At 44.5% G+C, this 25,857-nt stretch overlaps 1 protein-coding gene across 6 annotated transcripts in view; it reads right to left on the reverse strand.

Annotated features, from left to right (window-relative positions):
- Window positions 1-25,857, reverse strand: part of LOC118793158 (lymphoid enhancer-binding factor 1-like) — a 44,494-nt gene that overhangs the window by 4,011 nt on the left and 14,626 nt on the right. The window contains exons 4-10 of one of the 6 annotated variants that reach the window (XM_036551194.1): window positions 14,295-14,427; window positions 10,653-10,743; window positions 9,317-9,436; window positions 8,139-8,301; window positions 7,358-7,465; window positions 5,659-5,698; window positions 4,914-4,954 (exon numbers count right to left, since the gene is read on the reverse strand). In XM_036551194.1, coding sequence (XP_036407087.1) covers window positions 4,920-4,954; window positions 5,659-5,698; window positions 7,358-7,465; window positions 8,139-8,301; window positions 9,317-9,436; window positions 10,653-10,743; window positions 14,295-14,427 — 690 coding nt within the window. In that variant the 3' untranslated portion in view covers window positions 4,914-4,919. Of the gene's footprint in view, window positions 1-4,913; window positions 4,955-5,658; window positions 5,708-7,357; window positions 7,466-8,138; window positions 8,302-9,316; window positions 9,437-10,652; window positions 10,744-14,294; window positions 14,428-25,857 lie in introns of all 6 variants that reach the window. The other 5 variants (XM_036551193.1, XM_036551192.1, XM_036551191.1 and 2 more) reach the window with 5 other exon arrangements.

A 25,857-nucleotide genomic window follows, 5' to 3' on the forward strand; every position in this document is an offset into this window, starting at 1 on the left:
CAATCCTGGGCTTACTGGGGGACTTGGAAACTACCAGACTTGAAAGGAGGAGGGGGGAGGTTGTTCAGAAACAACAGAATGAAAAAAATGGAGGAAGAGAAGCTAGCCAGGCTGGAGCCGGAGGAACATAAGCACGGTGGCGAGCGAGTCACATCAGGATCTGCGCACCAAACCGCAGGCATGGGCTGGAGAGACTGGGGGATTGCCCACATCTGAGGCGGAAGGCGTCGCTGGGGGGAGCGGGGGTGGGGGGTTGGGGGTTGGGGTTGGGCGGAGCTGAAGTCTGGCCAGGCGCGGCATGCCCCTGCACAGCCAGAGCTGCAGGCCAGGGGCGGCACAATCAAAGAGCGCCTGCGACTGCTCCCTCTGCTGCGGTCAGGCTTCAAAGAGGCGGCTGAGACTCGCATTCTGCGCAGCAGCGGGCAGGAGGAGGGGGAGGGGGGGGGTTGCTAAGGGGAAGCGGTGGGGGAGGGGGAGGGGGGTGACTAGGGGTGCTCGGCCCCGCGTTTGCAACACGAGCCGCAGATACTGTGGGTAGAGACCTCCGGTGCAAAAAAACAGCAGAGGTCTCCCAGAGACCTCACCGATTGTCACTCCTGTCCCCCTGTTCTCACTACCTTATCCGGACACCTTTCACGCAGAAACAATCACAGCATCTCACCACAGCCTGTGTTCTGCAGACAGGGGGTGCAGATCACATCACCACACTGCGGTGGCCTTTACCTTTAATGTGCAGACAGTCTGTTTTACTGTGTTGCCTTATGTTACCAATATGTCTCAGCCTCTGGAAACTGGGGTGAAGAGAAAGCTACATTCATCCCACTGTTCTTGTGCTTTCACCTCAGATTAGAGGAGATAATTCTAGCAAACCACAGGGGGTTGGGGGGCGTTAGGTCTCTCATACAACCTTTGTCATGAACATTAGTGACTAACAACTTCACAATGCTGCTGTAAAATATTAAACTATGCATGAATTTGTCAAAATTAAGACCCTAGGAGACTGTGGTTGGATTTGAGCTGAGTGTAAACAAAAACCTACAACACAGACAATTTGACTATTGTAGATGTATGAAAAAGAGCCCCAAACGCTGAATGTAGAAGTATCATGCAAAAACAGAGCCAATGATTTTCACTTATTTGAATCTATTCTATACAGTCTCTGGTGATTGCACAAGATACCTTTCCACTGCACTCTTCAAGGTTTACTTTTTATTGTGTACTGAAGATTGCTCGTAATAAAATCTGCAGAACTCCAGAGAAACATTTTGTTTTCTCTTAAGAAGCCTTTCTGTAACAGAGTGGCAAACAGGAAAACATTTCCACTGAGCCGTTGATCAGTAATATTCACTGGCATACATCCTTTGATTTCTATGTAGGCTCTGTCTTGGTGGAGCTTGAAGTATGATGATATCTGCTGGTGAAAGATGCAAGCTGTGTGTGTGTGTGTGTGTGTTTGTCTGACTGCTTCCCAGTCTCATCTCTGCGGCAATGCTCATAGCAAAGAAACAGATCTCTGTGAGCCTGTCTCAGAACTGTGCGTTCACACATTTCAATCCCAATTACTGCAGGTCACAAATGGAGAGGATCACGGCCGGCCGCACATCACCGCGTCCTTAAGGTAAAGCTCCAAACTGAAAAAGGCTGGGGAAATGGAGGAGGCTTGTGGACCCGGCCTGACTGCAGCCAGCGAGAGCAGCCAGCGAGTGTGTGGCAGCGCTCGGAGGGAGAGGGAGAACGAATGGAATTCTCCCGCACAAGGAGGGATTTGTTTCTCCTCTTCCCCATCAAAGTCTGACAGCCGGAATCTACGCACACACACATCACAGGAGCCCGGCTCAGTTGAAACGCAGTGCCAGAGTTCTTGCAAGAACAGCAGTTTCTTTCTCTCAAAGACATGGGCATATTTCCACGGTTGCAGCATCGTTGGTGATGTCTTCTCGGAGCTCAATAGGCACCAAGTGCAACCAAAAAACACTTATAGTGCTAAACAAAATAGTATGTTTAAGCTGCCCAAACTCACTTGGACATATAGGCAGAGAAAAAAAAAAGTAACTTAAAGAGTCAAGACAGACAGCGTCTAACAATAGAAACACATCCACAGTTCACATAAAAGAAAGAAGACGTGGAACATAAACTGGGAAGGAAGTTCATCTCCGATTACAGCGGACTATAAAAAGTAACACATCTGGAGGAGTTAGGTGTGGTTTACTCCACATTTAGTTTTACGACTAATTCCAGCTCTTTGCCCAGGCTAATGAATTGGTTATTTAACCAATAAATCAGCTTTCTCTCGGTGTTAATTTCCACTGGGGAAAAAGTGGAATGAGGTAAAAGAAGCAGAATCTGGTTGATCTTGAGGGCATATGTCCTGTGGAGACAAATATCTCAGTCTAAAAACAAAAGCTCATTCAGACCAAATCATCACTCGGACCCTGTGGGAGAGGTGGGTCAGAGAGGAGGAGGCCTTTCACACAGAGTGATCAGGCTGAAGACATCATTCTGCCCTCGGCCTGATCATGTCATTCCCATGTGGTCGCCGCATTGACGCACATGAAATGGTCATGGGGTCTTTCCCAGTGTCACGCCTAATCCCGTATCTGCATTTTCCTAAATGACAGCAAAGGTGGAAAGGCAGCTCAAGGGTTAAAATCAATCACTTCTGGCTTGGTCCTTGGCATTAGAAAAGAATCAATATGCAACAATGGCAGGATGGAACTCCGTGAATATGTCCATGATATAAAGCATGGCATTGGTCTGCTATGTGCTTTGTGTCATTAGGGGTCAACGCATTGTATCAATCTATATGGTTCCACATTTTAAGCATAGTTAGAGATTTCTTCTGAATTGCTTTTATGGAAGCACAGTAAGACCTAATGGTCTTAACTGGTTCCATCTTAATAAGCTGAACCATTGTTCAGTGCTCAATGCATTTCTGAGGCAGAAACTTGCCACAGTTGTTAAAAGATCGTAAATGTCAGGCTTATAACCACTGATGTTACCCAGGAAAAGGCATGTAAAACTTTTTCCAGATGTACGAATAATATGAAAATGCATTCACATCTTATGAAATCCATGTTACAGTCAGAAATGGAATATGGAGGATAAAGGGAATCGACAAATAAGTTCATTTAGAAATGTTTTCTGGAGTCTAAGCTAAGCTAACCTCAATCCAGCTCATGGGATATGCATAAATTGAGTGCTTTTAAATTGCTCCAGTATTCTCGGTATTATGCATATTAGTTTAAGGTTGTCAGAACGAATCAGCGAGGGTGTCAGTCCAACCTCGACTAGGTGCCGCTAATTATTGGGTAAGTTGAATTTACTGTACTTTTGTTTACAACTGTAAAAATGCATATGTTCTGCAGAGAACAACTCCCGCGCACTCCATCTCCTGCAAGATTTCAGCTGTTTGTTATTGTATAACACGGCCAATATGTTAGCTTGTTATACTAAAATAACACAGTAATGAAAGACTGTAATAAGAGAGACATACTATGCCGAGGTCCAATCTGCACAATAAAACCCAAATCTTGACCGTTTTCTGAAGGCTTCTCCCAAACTAATTGGCCCATAGTAGATCTTCTTCCCCAACATTCTTTGTGCGTTTGAAAGGAATTTTCTAAACTACTTTACCATCAGGCCGCGAGTAATTCTATGGCTTTGCTGCCATTCTTGTGGCACATGGCTTCTTACGCGAGAACACAGCTAAGAACACACATCCTGGCAATGGAACACAAGACCCACGGTATTACATATACCACATATGCAGGCCACATGGCCTTGCATAGCGTTCAGCCCAGTGCAAAGGGAAAGAATGAGGTTCTATCTCAGGCACAAGAGCTACAAAAGGTTTAAAAGGTTTAATACTGGGGTATGGCTCAGTAAATGAGGCAAGGTAAGAAAAAAAAAACATTTAGCCAGACATTCCCATTTGAAATGAATTTAACCTGAAGGCTGTGTTTTACCAACACAAGTCGCTTACATCCTTTCGGTTTGCAACAGAAGAATTACCATTTCCAAATGAAGAAAACAAAATGACCTCGCTCTGCTGAAATGTGATACTACAAAAATATCCCAATTCGCAAGAGGAATTTGAACATTAAACAACCTCATTGTACAAACACAATGGGGTGTATGCATGAAAGTTTATGGTGATGCTGAACCTGATGGAAACACAGATAAGGTTGTTTAGCGACACTTAAAAGCATATACTGGGAGGTTTTCCAGCTACTGTGGCATTTGTTGCCAAAGATCAGCAACACCAACGAGTGTCATTAAAGACAGAAATACACAATATTAGCATGAAACTCTAAGAACTGACCGTGCATAACTGTGCCTGTACATTTTGATGACTGTTAAGGTACACTGCACGAAAAGGATTATAAACAAACATATTATGTTGCTGGACACTCTAGACAATGGCTGGCACCGCCATTGTTACAGGCCACAAAACATGAAGAAATGTTTCTTTACAGATCACTGTACATGCCTGTGTTGTGAGCTGAGTGTCGCTATCAATATTGCATTTATGGTCAACTTTCTCATTTACATACTCAATACTATTGGACAAAACACAGACAGTTTTCTGTACATTGCCGAAATGAAATGTGATGGACAGCTTTTAGCTAGATACCCTGCAATATCATGCATACACATTTCCTGCATCCATAATCTCATGAACAACCACCATCATTCACAGGGTTTCCCACTACCATCCAGATAAATTGTGGTGTTAAGGTGACCGGTGCTTCAAATGTGAGTTGACAATTCCTGCTCAAACAGTTAAGAATGGAAATGACAGACCATTAGGATTAGTCTGCAAACACATAGCTTTCCCACTTGTGAGTGTTATGAAATTTAATAATTTGCATAAGTAATGAATAAAAAGTATAACGTGACAGAAGTTCTCTTACCATAGCTCAGATGTAGGCAGTTTTCATTCTCTGGCCTGTACCTGTAGAAGATTTCAGCTTTAATTTTTTTCCCCCCTATAGTATTATAAAACATCAGTTCTCCAATCCTGCTTATGCAAGGCCAACTTCAGAAATGATGACATGAAATTATCTCTCAATTTATGTATCTACATTAAGCTACAGTACAGTTTGAATACAGAGTCTTCAGTTTAACATGGTAGGCAGACAGAGATATAGAGGGCTTGAGATCAAGAGGCAGTAGAATACCCTCTGTCTGCCCCCTGAGTGACCTCTTCACAGACTAATCCCAAAGTCAGGGTGTTATGTGGAGGACAGGGAGGGGACAGGGGGACGGAGATGACAGGGAACGGCTTTGCACTGCTGGGCATGCTAGTGGTTAATGTCACCACGCCCCGGGTGTCACTGTGCACTTCCACAATGAGGACCAAGCGCCTGTTCCATCAAGGCCAAGCAGGGAGGGAGACCCTGGCTAAAGGAAACCTCACAATGCAACTTTACACACCCAGCTCCACAAAATGTCTGCATACAGTCCTACAGTCCTAGTCTATGCATTTCCAGTTTGTAGCTTGTTGCAAATCTACATTGTCAGTCCTTTGTGCAAGTGTACATCGTATACAATGTTTTTTTTTTTTTTCCTGCAGCAGTGTAGTCAGTGTGGTGCATTTCCTCAAGAAGAGATGCTGAGAGGACAGACAGACAAGGAAAGGCCGAGGGGATCTGTTACCTGGCGCAGGTTCCTGGAGCTTCTCCCTCTTCCGCTTCTTCTTCTTTCCCTGTAAAATATCCAGGTGAACGCTTAAAGTGTGGCTCCAGCACTCATATCTACTGTACCACTTCTGTCCTCCTGTCCCACGACCCCCCCGCTCAACCCCTGCTGGACACCTCAGGCCTTGTCCCTATTGTTCTGGCCATTCACACACTGAGCCCACAACAGCCGCCCACCCACAAACCAAACTGATAAGGATCTGCCTGTACTGTATTACTAGCCAGAACTCCCTGTCCTGTTCCTAGAAAACCTCCAGTCAAATCTTAAAATGAGCAAATGTGCCACATAGCAAAATCGGAATAGCAAATGATGGTGTCAAGTAACCCATTTGCATAAGGTATCTGTGTGTGTTTCCACTATGCTGCCTGATTCAATCACAGATTTATAGCTTACCACAATCCCTAGGGAACTGGTAAAGGTAAAGATAGGACAGCACAAAGACACATCGCCTTAAATGTGAAGTATGCTTTGGTATCCTGCTGTAAAGTCTGATAATCCACTTATTCATAAATTAATCTGTGTTTCTATAGCTGCATGCGTCAGACAGAGACAGTTAGTCCAGGGAACAATGTGAACGATTCAGTCTAGAGCTGCATCTAATGCTGTACTGACATGTCAACAGTGTGAGAAAATATAGTCAAAGCCATTAAAACCACGCTGCACTTTGTCACCTTCCATATTGAAATAGTCTGAAGAAAAAAAAAAGATCTCCACTGAACGTATTGCAGAAAGCCAGGGTTAACATCATGTTCTCCATCATGTTGTTCCACAATGAGACAGGGAAACAGTGGTAGTCACAACAGTGCTTACTGATGTTACCATGTGGTAGACTCAAAGTGATAGTTTAGTCATTATTTTCCTCACTTCAACAACCTCCAAACAGTGGATGAACTACACAAAACTTGAAATAGGGCTATGATGGATCCAAATTGTTCTAACATCTCCCAGTGAGGTGAAAAACACTGCGGCAGATCAAAGGCGGAATGAAGGAAAAGCCAGAGGTGTCCGAGGAGAGGGAGATAAACGTAACACAAAACTGTCCTCAGTGGTGCAGTGGATATGAGTGCTGGAGCCACACTTTTAACAACTTTGGTCATTCACTCACACTCACACACACACACACACACATTCACTCACACACATACATGCTAACATACAAACACACACACGCACGCACGCACACACACTCAGACACACACTTTTTTAGGACAACCTCTTCAGGAGCGATTGTATTTTCTTAATTTGGTGCAATTAGAAATAACAGAATACATATAATTAACTGCTCTCTATATACACTTAACTTGCAGACCACTATATTTTCAGAGACTGTTCACAGATATGCTGAAAGCCTCCAAGTTCTGCATATTTTAAGCTCAGCAATCCTTGTTTCTGGCAGCATCATTCCTCTCAGAAATAAGCAGTTAAAAAGGGAAGCTATAAACAGCCTGGAGCTCTTAGACTGAGCCTGTGCAGTGCTCTGGGCCTCAGGGGGGGAGGAGTCTCTGGGGGGAGGGGCCAATGAGGGAGGAGTCTGGACAGGGAAGGCAAACTTTATTGGGTTGGCTCAAAGGGGGGCACCTCAGCACAATTCAGGGGGCCTACGTACAATTTCACAGTACACACCTCTCAGCTGCCAGGCTGTTCTGTTGATACTTACATAATTGTCTCTGGCGGACCAGCCGGGATATAACTGCATGTGGAGCTGTCGTTCCTTGCGGGCTAATTCATAATACTTAGCCTGCTCTTCGCGAGATAGCGCATGCCACTGTTTTCATACAAGAGAGATTGAAAAAAAAAAACAGTCAATTACCAGTACACACTTTCAAGTTCCCTCCAAAGAAAAACCTGCAAGTACTTGGGCAAAATCCTTTTTAACTTCCCAACGATTTGTATTAAAAAAAAAAGAAACAGATGTACAGATTAACACACAGAGTGAAAAAAATTTGATCTCATATCAAACTTCATTCCAACACTTTTTTCTGTCAATGAGCGATTATTACACATAGCCAGAAATTCTGCTTTGCTCCTATATAGATATTTTGGATGCAATCTAAAACGTGTTAGTTAATATTGAGGATATATGAAATGCATTCCTATCCTCACATAGCCTCAGCCATATCTCATAATGCTTCCTGCAAGTATTTCTTAAAAATGTTCAATGCTAGTCATGTTTTCAGCAGTAGCAAGTAATTCATGCATAAGTATGCTCTATGAAACAACAGGGGCTATGACTAGCTATCAAAGCACACCATTAAAAGTCCAGTTCGTATCGTACCTCCTAGAATGAATCTGATACAGCTTAAGACTGAAAAGTTACAAAACGCAAAATAAAGAGAAACATCTGTTCTAGCGGCAAATTCTGCTAGCAGGTTAAGTGTCAGAGGCTAATCCTACGGCATCAGGCTACAGAAGGCACGCTGGTGGCCGGCTCCGCCTACCCTCCTGCCCAGGATCTGGTTGATGGCGGCGCTCTCCTTCAGCGTGCACTCGGCCACCACGTTGGCCCGCATCTCTTTCATGTAGAGCATGAAGGCGTTCAGGGGCTTCTTGATGTGAGGTCTTTTGGGCTCTTGTTCCTTTCTCTGTTCGTGATGAGGTTTCCTACAGAAAAATCGGGGGGGGGGAGGAGGGGTACATAGAATATACAGAGGCAAATGGTGAAGACAAGGATCCGCTGCAGTGGGAAACAGGCCCTGGTCCCTCTGTGCCCAATCGCCACCCCCATGAGCTCTGGAAAGCTAAGCGTCACCCCTGTGGTGTATACAGATATGTGCACTACGGTGCCGCCAAGCAAGTTTCCACCATTGAACGCTGCCAGATTAAGTGCTTAAAAAGAGAGCTCTATTCATCGACTTCCACTGCACACAGAGAAATGATCTCTGGATTCAGATCTCTGGGAACATGGTGACGCCTGTAGGGAAATTAAGATATCAGCTGTTATCAGCTGAGCGGAGCAGTTAAGCCTTTCTGGCACCATCAACAGAATTAAAATCAAAATCTAAATTTCAGAAGTTCTTGGCTTTGACAGGCAAAGGCTGTAAGTGACTGAAGCTATGCATACACACAGATTAATATAATGAGCCAAGCCTACCCATCCTTATTTGATCTGAATTTTAAGGTGTGATTAAATGATATTCTTTCTTCTCTACACATTTTCCATTATCTTACCACCAAAGAATACATTTCAGTATTGTCATTTAACAGACACTGTTACCCAGGGTGACTTAAAATTTATGACAATTTGTGACTTACATTTATACAGCTGAATGTTTACTGAGGCAATTATGGGTTAAGTACCTTGCCCGAGGGTACGGCAGCAGTGCCCCAGCAGGGAATCAAACCAGTTGGTTACAAGCCTTGCTCCTTACCATTATGCTACACTGCCACCCCAGAATATAACATTACAATTCAAGACTGATTTTCAAAGTTCTAAGTCTCCAAAAATATACCTTTTCCTCAATGCATTAACCAGAACAGGAGAACTTGGATGAATCATTTCCCATGAATGGGAAGTGTTAACCAAAAATAAAACAGAGTTAAAATAAACCTCAGAGAACCGGCCTATAAATGAAACCATTGTGCTCATGCCCTTGCGTGTGTGCGGAGGCTTGCTTACATGTGCATGAGGTCGCTGTCGTGCTGGGGCTCGTGTTTGACCTGGGGGTTTACAATGGCGGGGTGGGGGATTCCTGTAGCGTGGGGCCCAGGGGGGCCTGGAACCATGTGGGGCGAAAACCTGAAATAAAAGACAGTGTCATCTCACATTTCTATTATTTAACTTGGTCCTCTTCACAGAAACAACAGAAAACACGTGACACTACACTCACTTTATATACTGTAAATAATCCCCTTATATAACATACACCATTTTGGGGACCATAATAAATACACAATAATACTTACTTCACCACAATAAATGTAACTGCCAAGAACCTCAATATTGTAAGCAGAGATCCAGTTGTGATTTCTTTAGTTAGAATTTCATTAATGTTCTTACATGTTCATCACATACCGGATTGTAATAGTCACTCCAGGCAGTAAGTTTGGTAAGGAAAAAAAGTTAAAGTATCAGTATAAGTAAGCACAGACCAGCGAATCTCAAGGCAAGTGTTTTGCTTTTTTTGTAGCACGGCATAACTTCAACTGCAAGCACAGTTTTCCTGATCTTTCAACAGCTCCTCATTTACCGAGTCGAATATCCACAAGACCACCCCCTGCAGGGCATTTTCCCATGGGCTTCTCCCAGGACTTCATTTCACACCTTCTGGCGACGAGTTCATTGAGCGCTAATTAAATTTGCGTGAGGTATCACCCAAAACACAGCCGTGCAGGTTCAAAAAGCCACAGCCTCTCACTCTCTCTGCCACACAGCCAAACACAAACACCTGCAGGCACGCACACACGCACCATGGGCCACTCTTCAGCTTTAAGTGGAACGAAAGCTAGGGAAAACCACTTTACTTTTTTGAATGGAGTAAAATGGATGATTTACAGTATGTACTTCTGACTTGTATGAAAGCAGCTCACTGTCCATGATGAACCTTTGTTGATACAAGCATCTGCCACCAATTTTAACCAAGGGGAGCTGGGTATAGTGTGAACATGAGTAAAGGCTGCTTCATTGTCATATGCCCACAGCCCCTCCCTGTGTGTGTATTTGTGATTGGGGAACACAAGTGCTAGGAGAGGGAACCAGGGCAGAAATGAAGATTTCAGCTAAGCTTTTTGAATGATTAAGCATGAAATTTTAACTCTGCGCCATTGAAATACATATTTAATTCTGCCCTAACTCAAGCTGTCAGTTGGACATAGGTCAAATGGACAGGGCGTTGGTCTAGGCTCATGCAGGCTCCTTCTAGCAGCAGAGTCTTCATCTCTGCAGCTGCTTGGGTATGATGACTCCACTTGTCGCTCTGTGTATGAGGGAACTGGGAGATCCTCCCAACACTCACCATCCCAATGGCGGAGTGACCTGTCCAACTCCTCCAGGAGAAAGCGAGTAGAAATTGGGAATGTCGGGACCAGGGTGATGCCTCGGCATGCCTACAGGAAGACAAAAGCACGTGTGGGCAAGGCTATGGAGATTCACAGTTTCATACCTGAGTATTCTGTATGCGCTATTTGGACTCGTCTACACAACCCAGATGCAACCCCAGAGGGATGAACAATGCAGTGATATTCTGCATAATGTACAAATCTGACCCTTTAACTGGGCCCAGCGTGATACATTAATGCATACTGCATTCATGTTTAGTTATCATACAGTACCATTGTTCCTGAAGACAGACTGATGAATCACAGTTAATAGAGTTTTGATTCCCTGTGTTGAAAGAAGCTGTATCACTGCCACAGACGAGGTGTGATAAGTACTATTGGAGCCAAATGTAGCAGATATCAGGGGTACATGGAAGGGAGGAGGGGGAGTTCACATGCAAAATGGCTGCAAGCAGAGAGAATTACAACGCAACCATTTTCAGCGGCTCGCCCTCTCACCCCTTCCGCTGCAAAAAAAATCTACAGAGGTTTTGAAAATCATCGCCAAAGCGGATCACTGGTTAATTAAGAGTGGTGTCCCGGTCCGGTAATGCCCGCTCTCCATGCAATGATTCATTTGGCTCATGACTGTCACTCCATTTTTTGGCTAAGCTCTTCATTAAGACCAGTCCTCTGGGCTTCAAGGTCGAGGGCTCTCAGCTTGTTGTAGCGTTTAACCAAAAAAAAAAAAAAAAAAAAGAATGTCTCCGTTGAATGGATCCGTCAACTGGCGTACCCCCCAACCACCACCACCACCACACCCCCTTGACACGACAAAGCCGTACAGCTATAGAAAAAAAGTAGCTGCCTTGAGATTAACACCAAATCATAATCCCAAATGGAGCCAAGCCCCCCTTCCCTTTCAGTCTTGACTCAAAGGCCGTACCCCTGAGGAGAGGCATACCAAGGGCATTTATCTGAAAAGCCACTGTAGCAGCCTAGGATTCCTCCATACAGAGCTAACCCCTGCCTGCTAATCCCCAGCTTGGCTTTGCAGTGCCTCTCCTCAGGGCTCAATGGAGGGGAAAAAAAAAGCTCCTCAACGTCACAGTGTCTTTCAACTCCCAAGTGCAGGGCCCCAATTAACACTCCCCTAGATTACGATCAGCCAGCTCTTACCTACACATACGGAGTAAGGACATCTGGAATGTCGCTTCAATGGAGCAGCTGTTTACGGCTTTAATGCCAAACCCACTTCTGAGCGAACACAAACAAGCCTCTGGTGTATTGTGTCTGAAACTGGAGCAACCAGGCCCGCGACGAAATCAAAGCCTCAAACCACCCCCGAATCTCAAACTACATCCCAGTGCTTTGTTAAATCACCCCCAAGCAGTGATTTCCTTTTTAATTATGTTATGAGATTTAAGGTAAGCGCTCAGACTCAAACTTACCAGAGCTTTTTGGAGTTCCCTGAATTTCTTCTCTTAATTTCGATTGTCAAGATCACCCCTAATGGGGGAAGTGAACACAGACATTTATGCTCGTCATAATGATCTTGCCATTTGCTGAGGGACTTTAAATGAATAAGAATGGCTTCTGTTCAATCTAATTATAATGTGCTTTTTCCTGAACTTAGCGTGTGAAAGAAGTTACTTTTTTCCAACTCTCTAAACCTTTTTTTTTCCCTTTTAGTTTAACTGAGAAACGCTGTGGATGAAAAGAAAAAAAAAAACAGTTGATCAAATTCGTTACTCCTTTTTAAGTGGATGGAAAATGGATGGCTGTTTGTGAATCTCGGCCTAATTGAAAGAGGAAGGCTAACAGAACCATGAAAAAGTAAAACTAAACAAGTGAACTCTAACTATTTAAAAGGCTTTGAATTCCATTTCATAATCATTTGACTCTACCCGGCACATAAATATCTAGAGACTTCATTTGCAGCAAATTCCAATGAAAGACTTTTTGAACGAAGTCTCGATTGAAGCTGAAGGCTGCTGAGGCTGTGCTGATGTCGATCGATCAAAAGCGAGAGAACTTCTTTTGGGTCTTCCTGTTCTCATAATCACCAGCTCTGAAATCACCATGACTACAGACACCAATCAGAATAAGAAATTACCATTGGGGAAACCTTTTGCAAACACATACCACATCCTGGGAAATAACATTTCCTGTAATTCAAAACTTAACACTTCCAACATGGCGCCTTTAGGTTGGACCGCCATTTAAACACTGCTGAGCAACAGAGACAATATAACTGAATCTGAATTACTCTTTAAACTACCCAATTACTTTGTAAAGACATAAAACAAACGTTCATTAAGCATCCTAAGGTAAATGAACTCTGTTTTTTTTTTTTTTTTTTTTTTTTTTTTTACTGAAGCTGACTTACTCAAGGCCAGTAATCAAACTCTCGAATGTATTTGTGGTAAAGAGAAGAAATACTATCTTATATGAACCATGAGGGAAAAGCTTCTGATATGTTTTTGAAGAGACACCAGCAATAATTGGTCAGGGCAAAGTAAAACATTTAGAGATGACCTTTGATCCCTCCCCACTAATCACCACCCACACATAGACAGATAAGGAAGTAAACCACACCAGCATCTTGGCCTTCATTACAGGCCCAAATGTCTCAGGACGATCCATTAAACACAGTGAGGAGCACCACGGAAAACCTGCCTCATCCCACGATACGCTGTAAATAAAACAGCGCCTGGTGGCCTCTGGGTAATATCTAAGACATTTTTAATGTCTGGTTGGCACACAGCTCTCTGGGGTTATTTACATCCTAGCTGAACCTCGGTGCAGCAAGATCACATCCTGTCGGGCTTCTCCTACTTTTAAGTGCTGTGTGCTGCTGAATGTCAGCCGGAAGGAAAAGGAACATATGGAGCCTGCTTCGCGTGTATGAACTCGTGCCAAATATCGCCCTCCACCACTCTGAAAAAGCCCTTGGCTCGTGCTCCTCTGGTATCCTCCAAAGCGCACCTTGACATTTGCTTTTAAAAAAACAAGAAGCACAGAAAAGTCCTGTGTGTTTGTTTTGCCCAGTAAACCGCAGATGCTGTTCCTGGGATGTGGGGTTGCTCCATGAAGACGTGCGACATGCCATAAACTGGGAAAAAAATGTTTGTTTTCTGCCTTAAATGCATCTAAATGATCAACCCCTCTCCGCGTTGTGCACAACTGTGCTGTCAGTTTCATTGTCCTCAGAATGAACACATTTGCAGTGACCCTAAATTCAAAACCGGTGTCTAATGCTTTCTTAATATCCTAACTGCAAACAACTGTGATGCAGTTATATTCTCCGGCATCCATCCCAAGACCTGACTGTCATACTACAGAATTAAGTGCAACTTGCGCACACTGCCGAAGCAAAAGGGATAGAGGAAAGCTTAGGCCTGCATTTCATCTAATCCCGTGTTTCGCAAATGCTGGAAAAGAAATTTAAGGAGTTGCGTTTTTCATTTCATATAAATCATTCTTGCTCGTAGAGGAGACTGCTAGCCTTTTGCTGCAGTGGAAGCACCATAAAAAGTGACTCTTATTATGACCATTATTGAAAGTTAAGGACAGGTCCATGCGCAGCTGGAATGAAGTCCAGCCTGAGTGTTGCTCACCTTGCTTGGAGTTGAGGTCTTGGGCGTGGTGTCCGGAGTGGGGCCCCGGGGCGAAGTGCTCGTCGCTGTACGTGATCAGAGGGGTGAGGGGATGGACCGCATGGGACGGCTGCACCACCGGAACCTTGTTCGACTGGGAGACACAGAAGCAACAGTTGACCATGAGACAGTGTACACATACCTGCAATGCACCAAGGGGGGCAGTGTAGAATAGCAATAAGGAGCAGGGCTCTTAACCGAAGGGTTGCCGGTTCAACTCCCCACAGGGGCACTGCTGCTGAACCCTTGGGCAAGGTACTTATCCCAGAATTGCCTCAGTAAATATCCAGCTGTATAAAGGGATAACATATAAAAATTGTAACCTATGTAAGTCCCTCTGGATAACAGCGTCTGCCAAATATAATGTAATGTAATTTAATGCACCAAAACAGACACAGCACATCAAACATTTGACAGACTTTTCAGGAGTGAAGTCTAGAGAGCAAAAAGTCTAGCTAAATTCTGGTCTGACGACCATATGCTTCGAGACGCACAACTTTCAAATTCAGTTGAATTCATTGCCATGAATGTTTTTTTTTTTCTTTGTTGAAAAGATTTTCTTCAGGGGCTAGACATATCTGCAACACCGCGACAGCTGTGTGTGCTGGTAAAGGCTATACATATGCAATAACATTTCCCTGGACCTCAAAATGATGTTTAGTCATGATCCAGAATAATCCCTCCACTGGTGCCATTAAAAAAAAAAACGAAAAATGAAACTTTTTTGAGGAAGGGAAAACCCAGAAGACAAAGCGACAGCAGAGGTCTCAGGTCTGTGGTCATTTGATGCAAGTTATTTGATGGTGATCACTGTAGTCCAGTCCAGCACTCGAGACCTGGTTTATTAAACGATCGTTTCCTGTGCAACTAAGGAGGCTAAAAGATTTATGCCCTGGCCTGGCTAGATTCAGATGTCTCTGGGCTGAATGGCAAACAAGAAACCCTTAAATATCACACCAAACCCTGCTAGAAACATTAATGGTTTCCATAAGTCACATTACATATTCTTCAAAAGTGCTGTACATTTAATTGCTTATCTACTACAGAGAAAAACACAGATAACTTCAAGAAAATATTTATCGTTTCAAGACTGCTACATCTGGTATGGATATGCACAAACCTGCAAACAAATGTCCCATTGTGTAATTCATCTATAAAATAAGTAATCTCTGCACCCAAAACATTAAGCATTTAAAAAATGGAATGAAAAACACCAACTTTCTTTTGACAAAGGCAGTTCTCCCTTCAATGGAGTTCAGGGTAGAGATGCTGATGCTGAGGTGTAGGCAAACACACAGAAATTCTCGCAAACATAATGAGGGGAATATGGATAGATACAGGATAAACAGAGAGAGAGGTAGACAGAAAGAGATGGAGAGAAAAGGACAGAGCAAGAGAGAGAGAGAGAGCAGCAGTCACATTTGTTGAAAGTAATTATTGTGTTCTTATTCGCTGAATTAGTTTAACTTAACTTGCCCACAACTATGCAGTTAGCTTTTCATTTCCCTATTTGTTAACTATACATTGTGACATAGAAAGAGAGGACAATAGAAAGAGAGTGTTTGTATGTGCGTGTGAGACAGAGAGAGAGAGAGAGAGAAGAGGAAGAAGAAGTGGCCGGGACCAGACCTAAGTTATTTCCCCTCCTTTCAAAGCTGAAATATGCCAGAGATTCCTTGGCTGCTCTGGGGCACCAAATGGAGAGATTTACACCTGTCTGATTCACCTTGTCTGTGTGGTTACTATGCTATCATTAAACGCACTCAATTCATCAGGCAGACAGATTTCCTTTCACCATTCTCCACTATAGGTTATGATTCAACACAGAAGCACAGACACAGCTGACTCAGAGGAGCAGCAGATCAAAGCGGCTCTATGCCATAAAAAGTAATGTTTCTCACATATGAATGAGCCCAACAAAACAGCCATTTAGTATCACTCCATGATAGTACTACAAAACGTACAGAGACCCATTATTTCACAATTGCATCTGCAAGTCTTTAACGATTAACAATGACCTGACTTTCTATCAATCCTTCATCTGAAATGACTTCACCTCAAATTCCTGATCCCGTCAAAATCCAGTTGTGTAGTCTGTGAGTTAAAGGTCTGTTTCACAGTTTTCTTAATACATGTAAAAATACACTTTTCGGACAGTTTTAATATAAATATCTCTCCAGTAAAAGTTTTTTTTAAATAAAATACTTCATAATTAAAACAATTTTTCAGTAGACACAGATGCTTATCTGTGCTTATCTGCTGGTGTTTCAGTCTAGCGCTATCTCTTAGACTGTTGTGGGTGCAGATGCTTTAAAGATGAATCTCAGCAGAACTCAGACTCCAAATCAGATGTGGATTTGAGACACTGTCATTCCCATTCCAGGCTTTTAGTCCAGATGGTCTGGATGCCTTTTACAGATTGGGGTACAGCTTTATAGTGTGACTAAGTACAGGTGCAGCAGAGTCCACTATCCCAGAAACAACTAAAATGAAGAGGAAGGACAATAAAGAGGAGTGAAGTTGATGTTAATTAAACAGTGGGTTCAATTTAAGTTATTCCTTTATAAATGTGTAGCAAGGTAAAAACAAGCTGTGAAACTTATGAACCTAGCCGATAAAATACTCAAAATCTCATGAACCAGTTTTGGGGGGGGGGGGTTTGAGTGATCTATGCAAAACTAAAAACTAAATGGATTTAAATGTGTCTTATCCTACCTTAAGAAAATGTATCAGCAGCTATTCCCCCTAATGTCTGACCTGCGCTTGCAGCCAACTCGCACAGCCACGCAGCCATGACTCCAGTTGGCTAAATGATACCATCCTCGCTCTTCTTTCAATTTTACGCTTTTCAATTCAGATTTGCTTTCCTGTGGGAAGGAGATAAGAACCTTGGGGATTTTAATTTAAGCTCCAGTCTTGTCTTTGACTGGGGAAAGAAAGGGAGCTTGAGGAGAGAGGGAGAGGGAGAGGGAGAGGGAGGGAGGGAGAGAGAGAGAGAGAGAGAGAGAGAGGGAGAGAGGGAGACTTCTGCTTCCAACAGCACACATGCAAATGATCCTCAGCGTCATGCCAGTCGTCTGCCAAGTTGCGAATAAAATGGCACCAGAAAACACACACACACACACACACACAAACATACACGCTCACACGCACACACACACACACCTTGACACAGCTTATAGGCACCGTCACTGCCCCCCCCCCCCCACCCCCACCTGAAGCAGGCAGAGTATAAAATAACGGCCTGGTGCTGGCTCTCCGACGCCTGAGCTCAAGGTCTCACATTTCACCATCTTGAGGGGGCTTCTTTTGTGCTCGGCCGTCGCAGCTGTCAGGCCCTATTTTACTCAACTTCTTAATAAACTCCCCGCATTGTGCCATACTTATGGAAAATCCACCGGCAAACCTGCAGGCTTCTGTGACCAATAGAGCATTAAAAAAAAAAAAGTATGGTCACAAATATGCAACTCAACCCCCACCACGCCCCCCCCCCCAATCAGATTTTACTGGCGTAGAACAAACGGAGGAAAAACACCTAGCTTTTCAGATTAATATGTCACCATGCTAATGCTGAACAGCTCATTACAGTTGCAAACAGTATTAAAAAAGGTTAAGCATCATTAATACATTTTACATCAATTTTTCTCATTAGCATCAGGAGTCTCACACTGTACCGAGATGCTGCTCTCCAAATTATCTTCTGTTGACCTAAACTACAAACATTGGCTATTAGTGTTATGGACAAACGCCAGGCTATGTAAAATGGTTGAAGTTATTCCATATTTTTTTTTAGGTTTTACAAATCTATGACTATCACAAAACCAGCTGGCATTACATTGATAGAGGGATTGCAATACTTTGCATCTACATTAATGTTATGGCTCATAATTCAAGTTCTTGGATTCAACCATGATTTGTGAATACCCTCATTAATCATGGATCTAGGACCCATTCAGTTCATCCAGATTGCCTTGATGGTCTAGGATGTAAAATAACAGCATTGACCATTTGCAACCACTTGGCCCAGGCAGGAAGCCTGGACCTTTCCCCACTTCCCCCCAGGAAACAGGGTGTTACTCTAGCACTCTAGTCAGCCATCAGAGGAAGGCCTGGGGCTGGTGCTATCCCAGCGGCCCCCGCTCCGCCATACCCGGTCTGATGTGAACCAGATGGACTGGTTTGGTGGCCACCAGTGGCGGTGCTGCCCGGGGCTGTCTTGGTGCGATGACAGGATGAAGACCCTTTCGCTCCGGGCCAGTCTGTCAGTGCTGAATGTCAGGGTAGCCTGCCCTCTACAGGCCATCTGATGCACTACAGGGGCAAGCCTGGTCATGCCATCACCAGTCTGAGAATAACACAGCCTAAAGGAGCTGGAGGAATCAGGAAGCCTTACTGCTGCGCCTTTCTTCTCTCCTTCCCTCTCTCTGTCTCTTGATCTCTCACTCTCTCAGTCCCCATCCTCCAACATGCTTTACTGCTCAACAGCGCTGAAAATCAGGCTACCACTGTTTATGATTTGGTTTAAAAGGTATCGCTGATGAAAGGAAACTCATACTGTGGACAGATAACACACTGCTGTGGAATGATGAGGGCCCATTTGTTTCTGAATGGATGGAAAACACCATTCAGGTCAATAACTGAGGAGCCGATGTTCTCCCAGGCTTCTTCTAATGCAGCCCCTTTTTTCCACCAGAGGTGCCAGAGGAACTTTACATTAAAGGTACTCTTTTATGAGCTGCCCAGAGATAGGTGTTAGATGGGTCCAACAGACCTCCACTTGAGGTCATACCATGTTAAAAAAAGGCCCGTCCACAACTTCACTGGCTCTGCACCCATACTGGAGGTCCCTTTTATTGTCCAGACAAAATAATAGGCTTAGGTTCTTCTATTCATATTTTCAGAGAGGCGGTGGCACAGACTGAAAAGAAATGTTCCGTTTCATATTTTATAACCAGGCTTGGCTGAGCCTTTTTCAGGGTTCAGATGTGGTTTTAAAAAGAAATTCATTGTGCGGAACTCGAGCTGGCAAATTGCCGGCTGGAAACCCCGCCTCGCAGACAAAGCAGTGTTTGAGCCGGGGCCAGCGCAGAGACGGGCACACACAGGCCCCGGACTGTTCCGCGAATGCTTCGGGAATCTTCTGCAGGACCACCGAGGAGCTCGGACGACAATCCCCCGCGACAGGTTTTTTTTTTTTTTTTGACCAATCGGTTTGCGTGCAGATCGCCGATTGTTCCTGGGAAATTATTTTTTAGGATTTCGGGCAGGTCCGGTCACTGAGACACATCGAGGGCACACCGGTCCCGAGTGGGTGTGGGGAGTGGGAGTGCCGTGCGGCTCCGAGGGGAGCGGATCAGAACGGCTAAGCCCCTCAGAACTGGATCAGGGTCAGCTGACGGAGGTTCTTTTGAAGGCGCTCAATCACAGACGTGCCGCGGGAAGGGCGGCCGCTGCTTGAACGCCGCCACAATCCCGGGCAACTTTTCCCACAGATGCCCCTCTGAGTCTCAAACTTTCCCCCCCATTAACACTCTATTATGCCTGACTCAATTATCATACTTTGCAGAGTGGGAAATGGGAAGCAGGATTTTAATAATAATTACTTCCCACTTTGGTAATTTATATGCAATGAGGACTCCTCTTGCCTGTGGCTGCAATCAGGAGAATGTTAAACCATGTGAAGTATTTTCCCAACAGTCTGGGAAATGGAAAATTACAGCAGGTACCTATCCCAATACTGCTAAATATTTCCAATACTTCAGCCTTGCCCTCACATTTTCATAAATTGTTTTTTTTTTGCTCCCTACACTTGCTCCATCCCGGTTGTCATTCATTTAAAATCTTAAATCGCTGCATTCTTGATTCAAAAGTTTAGACTCAAATGTTGAGTCATAAGGATTTTGTTAAGATGTAAAAAATGCAAACACATTTTCTTATCTAATCATGCATCTGCAGTAATACGCCCAATCTAGATATGACACGGGGCTTGCAGGGCTGCGTGAGAGAGCCGTACCGGTCCGTGGCTGCATCGTTGGGCAAGTGTGACTGGTGTGGGTTTGCAACTCAGGCAAAACACACTGAATTCTCACAGCAGTTGCAGTACTCCACAGATCAGCTTCTGCTAGAGTGAGGGAAGAGAAGCAGAGAGCGATGAAAGAGAAGTGGCAATGGTGCCATGGGTGCAGGGCCGGTGTGATGGACAGATAGACACAGCATGGCCTGGGGGCCGCTGAGCAACCCTGCCCAGCCTCTCTGATGCTTATCAGAAGGAGGCCGGTGGCTGAGGGGCCCTCACCAACACCTGAAGCCTGCAGCGGAAACCTCCCGGGCCCCTGTGCTGTGATCAGACACCCCGGCCGCAGCGGAACACACACACACACACACACACACATCACCCCTCGGCATGGCTGCTGCATCGCTCTGCCATTTCCCGTCTGGTCCAAACCTACCCCTCCTGGATGTCTTGGTTACCCCTGCACCCGGTCCACAGCCTACATACAGACACTCTGACCATGGACCACACCTATGATCCTCACTCTCATTCACTGACATGCTTAAATTGACATGAGAATATAAAGAGATAAAAGAGGGAAAAAACTATCCATGAATGCATAGCCCTGGCATTAAAATTTGGTTAAACTGGAAAGCTTCAAATAGATTTTTTCGACAGCCAAAAAATGAAAAAATATTACAGTGTTTCAAACAACATTTGAAATGCTGTTGTTTTCACTGATGAGGAGTACAAAGGGGATTTACAACAATGCCTGAATTACAGATTACAGATTACAGATTTAAGGGTAAACTGTCACCTGTAAAGGGTACATATGAAAGCACAAAAGGATGCCCTACCCAGACACACCCTGCGTTAAAGCTCACTAGACACACATGTGACCAGGTGTTCCTTCTCAGACGGTACACAAACGCATGCCTTTCACCTCATTCAGTGTCCTAAAATCACAGACATGGAGCTCCATGTGCAAATAATCCATGTCTGTAAATAAGAATTAAAAACATCCATTTAATTCAAACACGGTTTGAACTTGGATCCTTCAATTAAGCATTGCAAATGTTACATTCTGCCAGCAGCCTGGCCTTTTGGCCTTTGGGCATGAAAATGTAACGAAACCCAATTAATGGAGAAGAAAGGCCCAGCCAGCAGCAACAGCCACGTGCCTTGGGTAATGAGACGGGAGAGGGGACGGCCATGAAATTTTGGAGGAGTGGAAAAAAAAAGGTAGTAAAGCCTGCCCCGGGGTGAAATTTACATCTCCGTACACCCCTCCTCCCCCACCCCCCATCACCGAGAGCATAATGGGTTCAGGCTGAGGCATATCAAAGAGAAAGTAATAAAGATTTTACAGGTCTGAAGCTGATTGCTCACGGTTTTAAGCAGAGAGCGAAGTAACAGAGCCGGGCCCTCCGAAGGCCGGGGCCGTTTTCAAATGTGCCAAGCGCACATTAGTAATATTTCCTGTACCTTCGGCGAAAACGCTTAGAGCCCATTAGCCCTTACTTTGTTTGGATTTTTTAAACCAGAAACACATGTTTCCGTCACCCTTTGCGCCTGCCGTCAAATAACCACAGTTTCGCAGGCGGAGAGTAAAAATGCTGTGAGGGTCTCAGGTGAATGCAGGCGTGCTGAAAGGGCTTTTTAACTGATGTGCGAGTGAGGAGAACACGGAGTATCACACCTTCACCTTACATTAATGCATGAACTCTCTTACATTTACTCAACAGGGGCTATGCACTGTTGAGGTCTGCACAGGCAAACAGATACAACATCCATTTCTAACAATATGAATGACTGATTACTAAATGAACATACAAATTACTGGGCGCCATTCACTAAAATTAATCCACAACGATCCAAACAATCCACAAAAATTAAGAGCTTTTCAAAATCACAATAATTCATTGCTCCGTTAACATTAGTCTTGGCTCCCATACATTACTGTCCTTTAATTGGTCTGTTTTACCATATTGTAAGGTATTTGTATAACATGAGTGAAATCAGACACTTTCATAAGTGCTCTCAGCTACTAAATATGTAACACTCATTTCTGACGGTTTCATATTTTACAATCAAAAAGAGTGTGAGGTAAAGCAAAATTCGGCACATCCTAGCATTAAGATGTAGAGCTCATTTTATGAATTTTGATTTTTTAAGGGCTGCCTCAAGCAAATGTGTTTTCAAAATCTTTTTTTTTTCTTCAAGCATCGACAGCCAGCCATCCAAAAACGCAGACCTTCACTTTTGATGTGCGTTATTACCAACTTCACTGAGAGGCCCTTTCCAATTCTGTACAGAGTGAAAAGGCAGGATCAGGGTTTAATAGCAGTAACACACAAACTCTGCAAACAGCAGAAAAAAAAAAATCAAAGCGGAGATTCAGCAAAGCCGCTTTTTTCAGAGCGGGGAAGCCTTTATTTGCATGTGTTTTTGTGAGAGTGCAGTGGGGCTCCGGCGTTTGATTAAATAAAACGGCAGTGTGTGTGGGTGGGTGTGTGGGTGTGGGTGTGTGGGTGTGCGGGTGTGTGCCTGTGTGTGATGAATGGGGAAAACCCCAGTGAAAAAACCACATGCCTGTTGGCCCAGGTAGATGGGAGGAGCGTGCAACTGGCAGCGCGCCCGATGCCTGGCGGACTCTTTACCTGCGGCTGGGAGGAGTGCTCATTATCCCAGGGGTATCCGGTCAGATCAAAGGCCCCCAGAAAGGTCAAACATTCCACAGATGTGACACTCAGCTGTCAGCAGCCCCCCCCCCCCCCCCCCGAACCACCGTCCTCTCCCTCTCTCTCTCTCTCCGCACCCTCCCTCCTTCACTCCCTCTCTCCGGGTGAAAAGTAAACAAAGCCCTCTCATTGAATCACCAGACTTGTAGAAATACGGCTGAGAGAAACCAGGAGAAACCAGCGCTGAGTCATTGTCCCGCTAGCACAGGTATGCAGAGAGACCGAGAGCTCCTCCCTCGCCCCGGGTTTCTCAGAAAGAGCACAGATAAACACAAAGGTCACCCAGCAAACCCCTTTATGAAACTCTGATTCATGCACATTCTGGACTTTTCCAAAACCCAAAACAAAACTCTTCTACTGGGCAGCAATACTGAATACACTGCTGAAGTGTATATGACTCACTTTTATGGTTTTTGTCTGACTATAGGTGATTCAAGTGATAAATGATACCAGTAATTTAATGACTGGAATAACTTGAGTACTTCTATTCTATTCACACATCTACATTACAGTATAGACAGTACTGAAAGTCCTGAAATGTTGATTTTGAACCAAACTAAGAGAAACTATTCAACAGGACAAAGAATTTTCAGCATTTCATAAAAAGACCAGGGAACTTTTTCCTCTTTCAAAAGGATGTTTAACATATTTTATATTTAAGGTCATTTGAGTTTTATTTTCACCTCAGAGTCTCACTCTGTGTGGCATAAACCGCCGGTAACCGAAATTCACACTGTGGTAGAGCGCGCATCAACATAGAGGGGAATGGGGGGCTTACTGCGGAGGCGGAAACCGCAAGGACGCATTAATGAACGCCTTGCTTTGACTGGCCAGCGCTTCAGCTCGCTCGCCAATCCAGGAGGGGGGTCCGCCGGAGTGCTGTCCTGGCAAGCGCGCGCTTCCAAAAACAACACCGGATCTTTCCTTCGCCGCCCCCTCTCACCAATGGCCGCACTGTGTTAGAGGAAAAGTGCTGAGCGCCTGTGGAAACGCGCCGTTTCCAATCCACGGACGCGGGGATTTGCCCGCTCCACCTCGACTGCATTCTCCCTGCTTTGCGGCAGGTATTCTCCCCCATCAACGGCTGTTGGTTTCCATTTGAAAGAGGATGGGGGTGGGGGGGTTTGCGCTCATTCTCTTTGTAGCTTTACCTGTGGAGGCCCTTTGCTAGTGGCGCTCTTGTGTCTGCTCAGCACAAGCAAAAAAAAAATGTTGGTCTCGTGAATAAAACCGACAGGCTAAATATTTTAAGCTGGCATTGTGGGACGTTTTGAGGAGACCGTGGGGCAGCGGTGGTCTGGATGGGGGGGGGGGGGGGGGGGTGCAAGCTTGCAGCATTCTCGGAAGTGTAACAATCGCATAATGAAATGTGTGCATGAACAGGTCTGAATGGACCCTTCACACAGTGTAAAATGAAGTCAGGTGAGTTTCTGGGCTGATGCAGAGTGACCTAGTTTTTTCTCTTTTTTTTCTTCCTCTCGCATCAGTGCACAACTTCCAACCACCGCATGGGAAAGTGCTGCAATAGGCATTGCAGCTACAAGCTGGAATCAATTCTTCAGGCTAGTCAGCAGAGATGGTGAAGCACTGTCTATCGCACACTGGAAAATGTGACTAAAGAGGGTTTGTGCTTGTGTCTATATTACATTTACATTTATTATTACAGCACAATGATTAAATGACTTTAATCACTTGTCTTCTTTTTACCTTTTCTAAGGAAATATTGTTTCATTGAAGCAATTTAGGTAAAGAAAATTGATCCAAAGCACTTCCTTAAACCCCTGATCCCTCATGTCCTTGGCACAACGTTATGCCAATTCCTCTTTTGATGGATAGAACATGGGGAAGTTTCATATATCCACTTCAGTTACTTGCATCTCTGTAAAAGGTGCATAGCACAGCGGTTTTACAATGGAACCAGACAGGTGGACAGGTACCTATACACAGAATTTGAGACATTCCGGGTTATTTGCTGATAGCTTGTTCCATGGTCAACAGAGTGTTGTGCCAAGGCGATAACCGCCTATTCAATCCTGACAGCTTAATCATGTGAAAGGTCCTCTATCTCTCTCTCTCTCTCTCTCTCTCTCTCTCTCTCTCTCTCTCTCTCTCTCTCTCTCTCACACACACACACACACAAACAATTGTATATCACTGCCAATGAGCTGAAACGCGGCGGCTTAGCAAAGTTCAGACGGATTAGCCAGTGAGACACTTAACAAGCGCTTTTCATTAGCCATTGAAACCCAAATTTCGGTGTTTTCTCAGCTTACCACACATTTGCCTTCACAAATCAGAATGCAATGTGTGGCCCAGTCACACCGTAATCTCCTCCGAACAAATGGCCATTCACAACATAACACTCCCCAAACTAAAGCCACAGCACTTCAGCAACCACTTGAGTTTCAGCTCCTACACAAGGAGGCCCCTCCCCGTTTCGGTCCACAAACACTCGCAAACAGTAGCCCCGTTCCACCAGAACCAACAAACCCCTGTGATAAGTTGTGATATTCATCTTAAGAACGCCCCCACCAATACGTTTTACTGAGTTATCAAACAGCAGAACATCGGTGGGAAAACTGAAAATGTAGCAGCTGACAACTGCAAAGGAAGGAGCAGAAGCTTTCCGCTAAGGTGCTCATGTACCTATGCTTGTTCCGGACCACATGCATTTTATTACAGAACTACTTCTGTGGCCACGCTGGAAAAATACAGCTGTGTTTGTGAATCACAGTGCTAAATGTGCTTATACTGTACCTGTCCAAGATAACAGACCCTCACCAATCGCAAT

This window comes from Megalops cyprinoides, chromosome 18 (genome assembly GCF_013368585.1).
Source record: "Megalops cyprinoides isolate fMegCyp1 chromosome 18, fMegCyp1.pri, whole genome shotgun sequence".
Classification (NCBI taxonomy): domain Eukaryota; kingdom Metazoa; phylum Chordata; class Actinopteri; order Elopiformes; family Megalopidae; genus Megalops; species Megalops cyprinoides.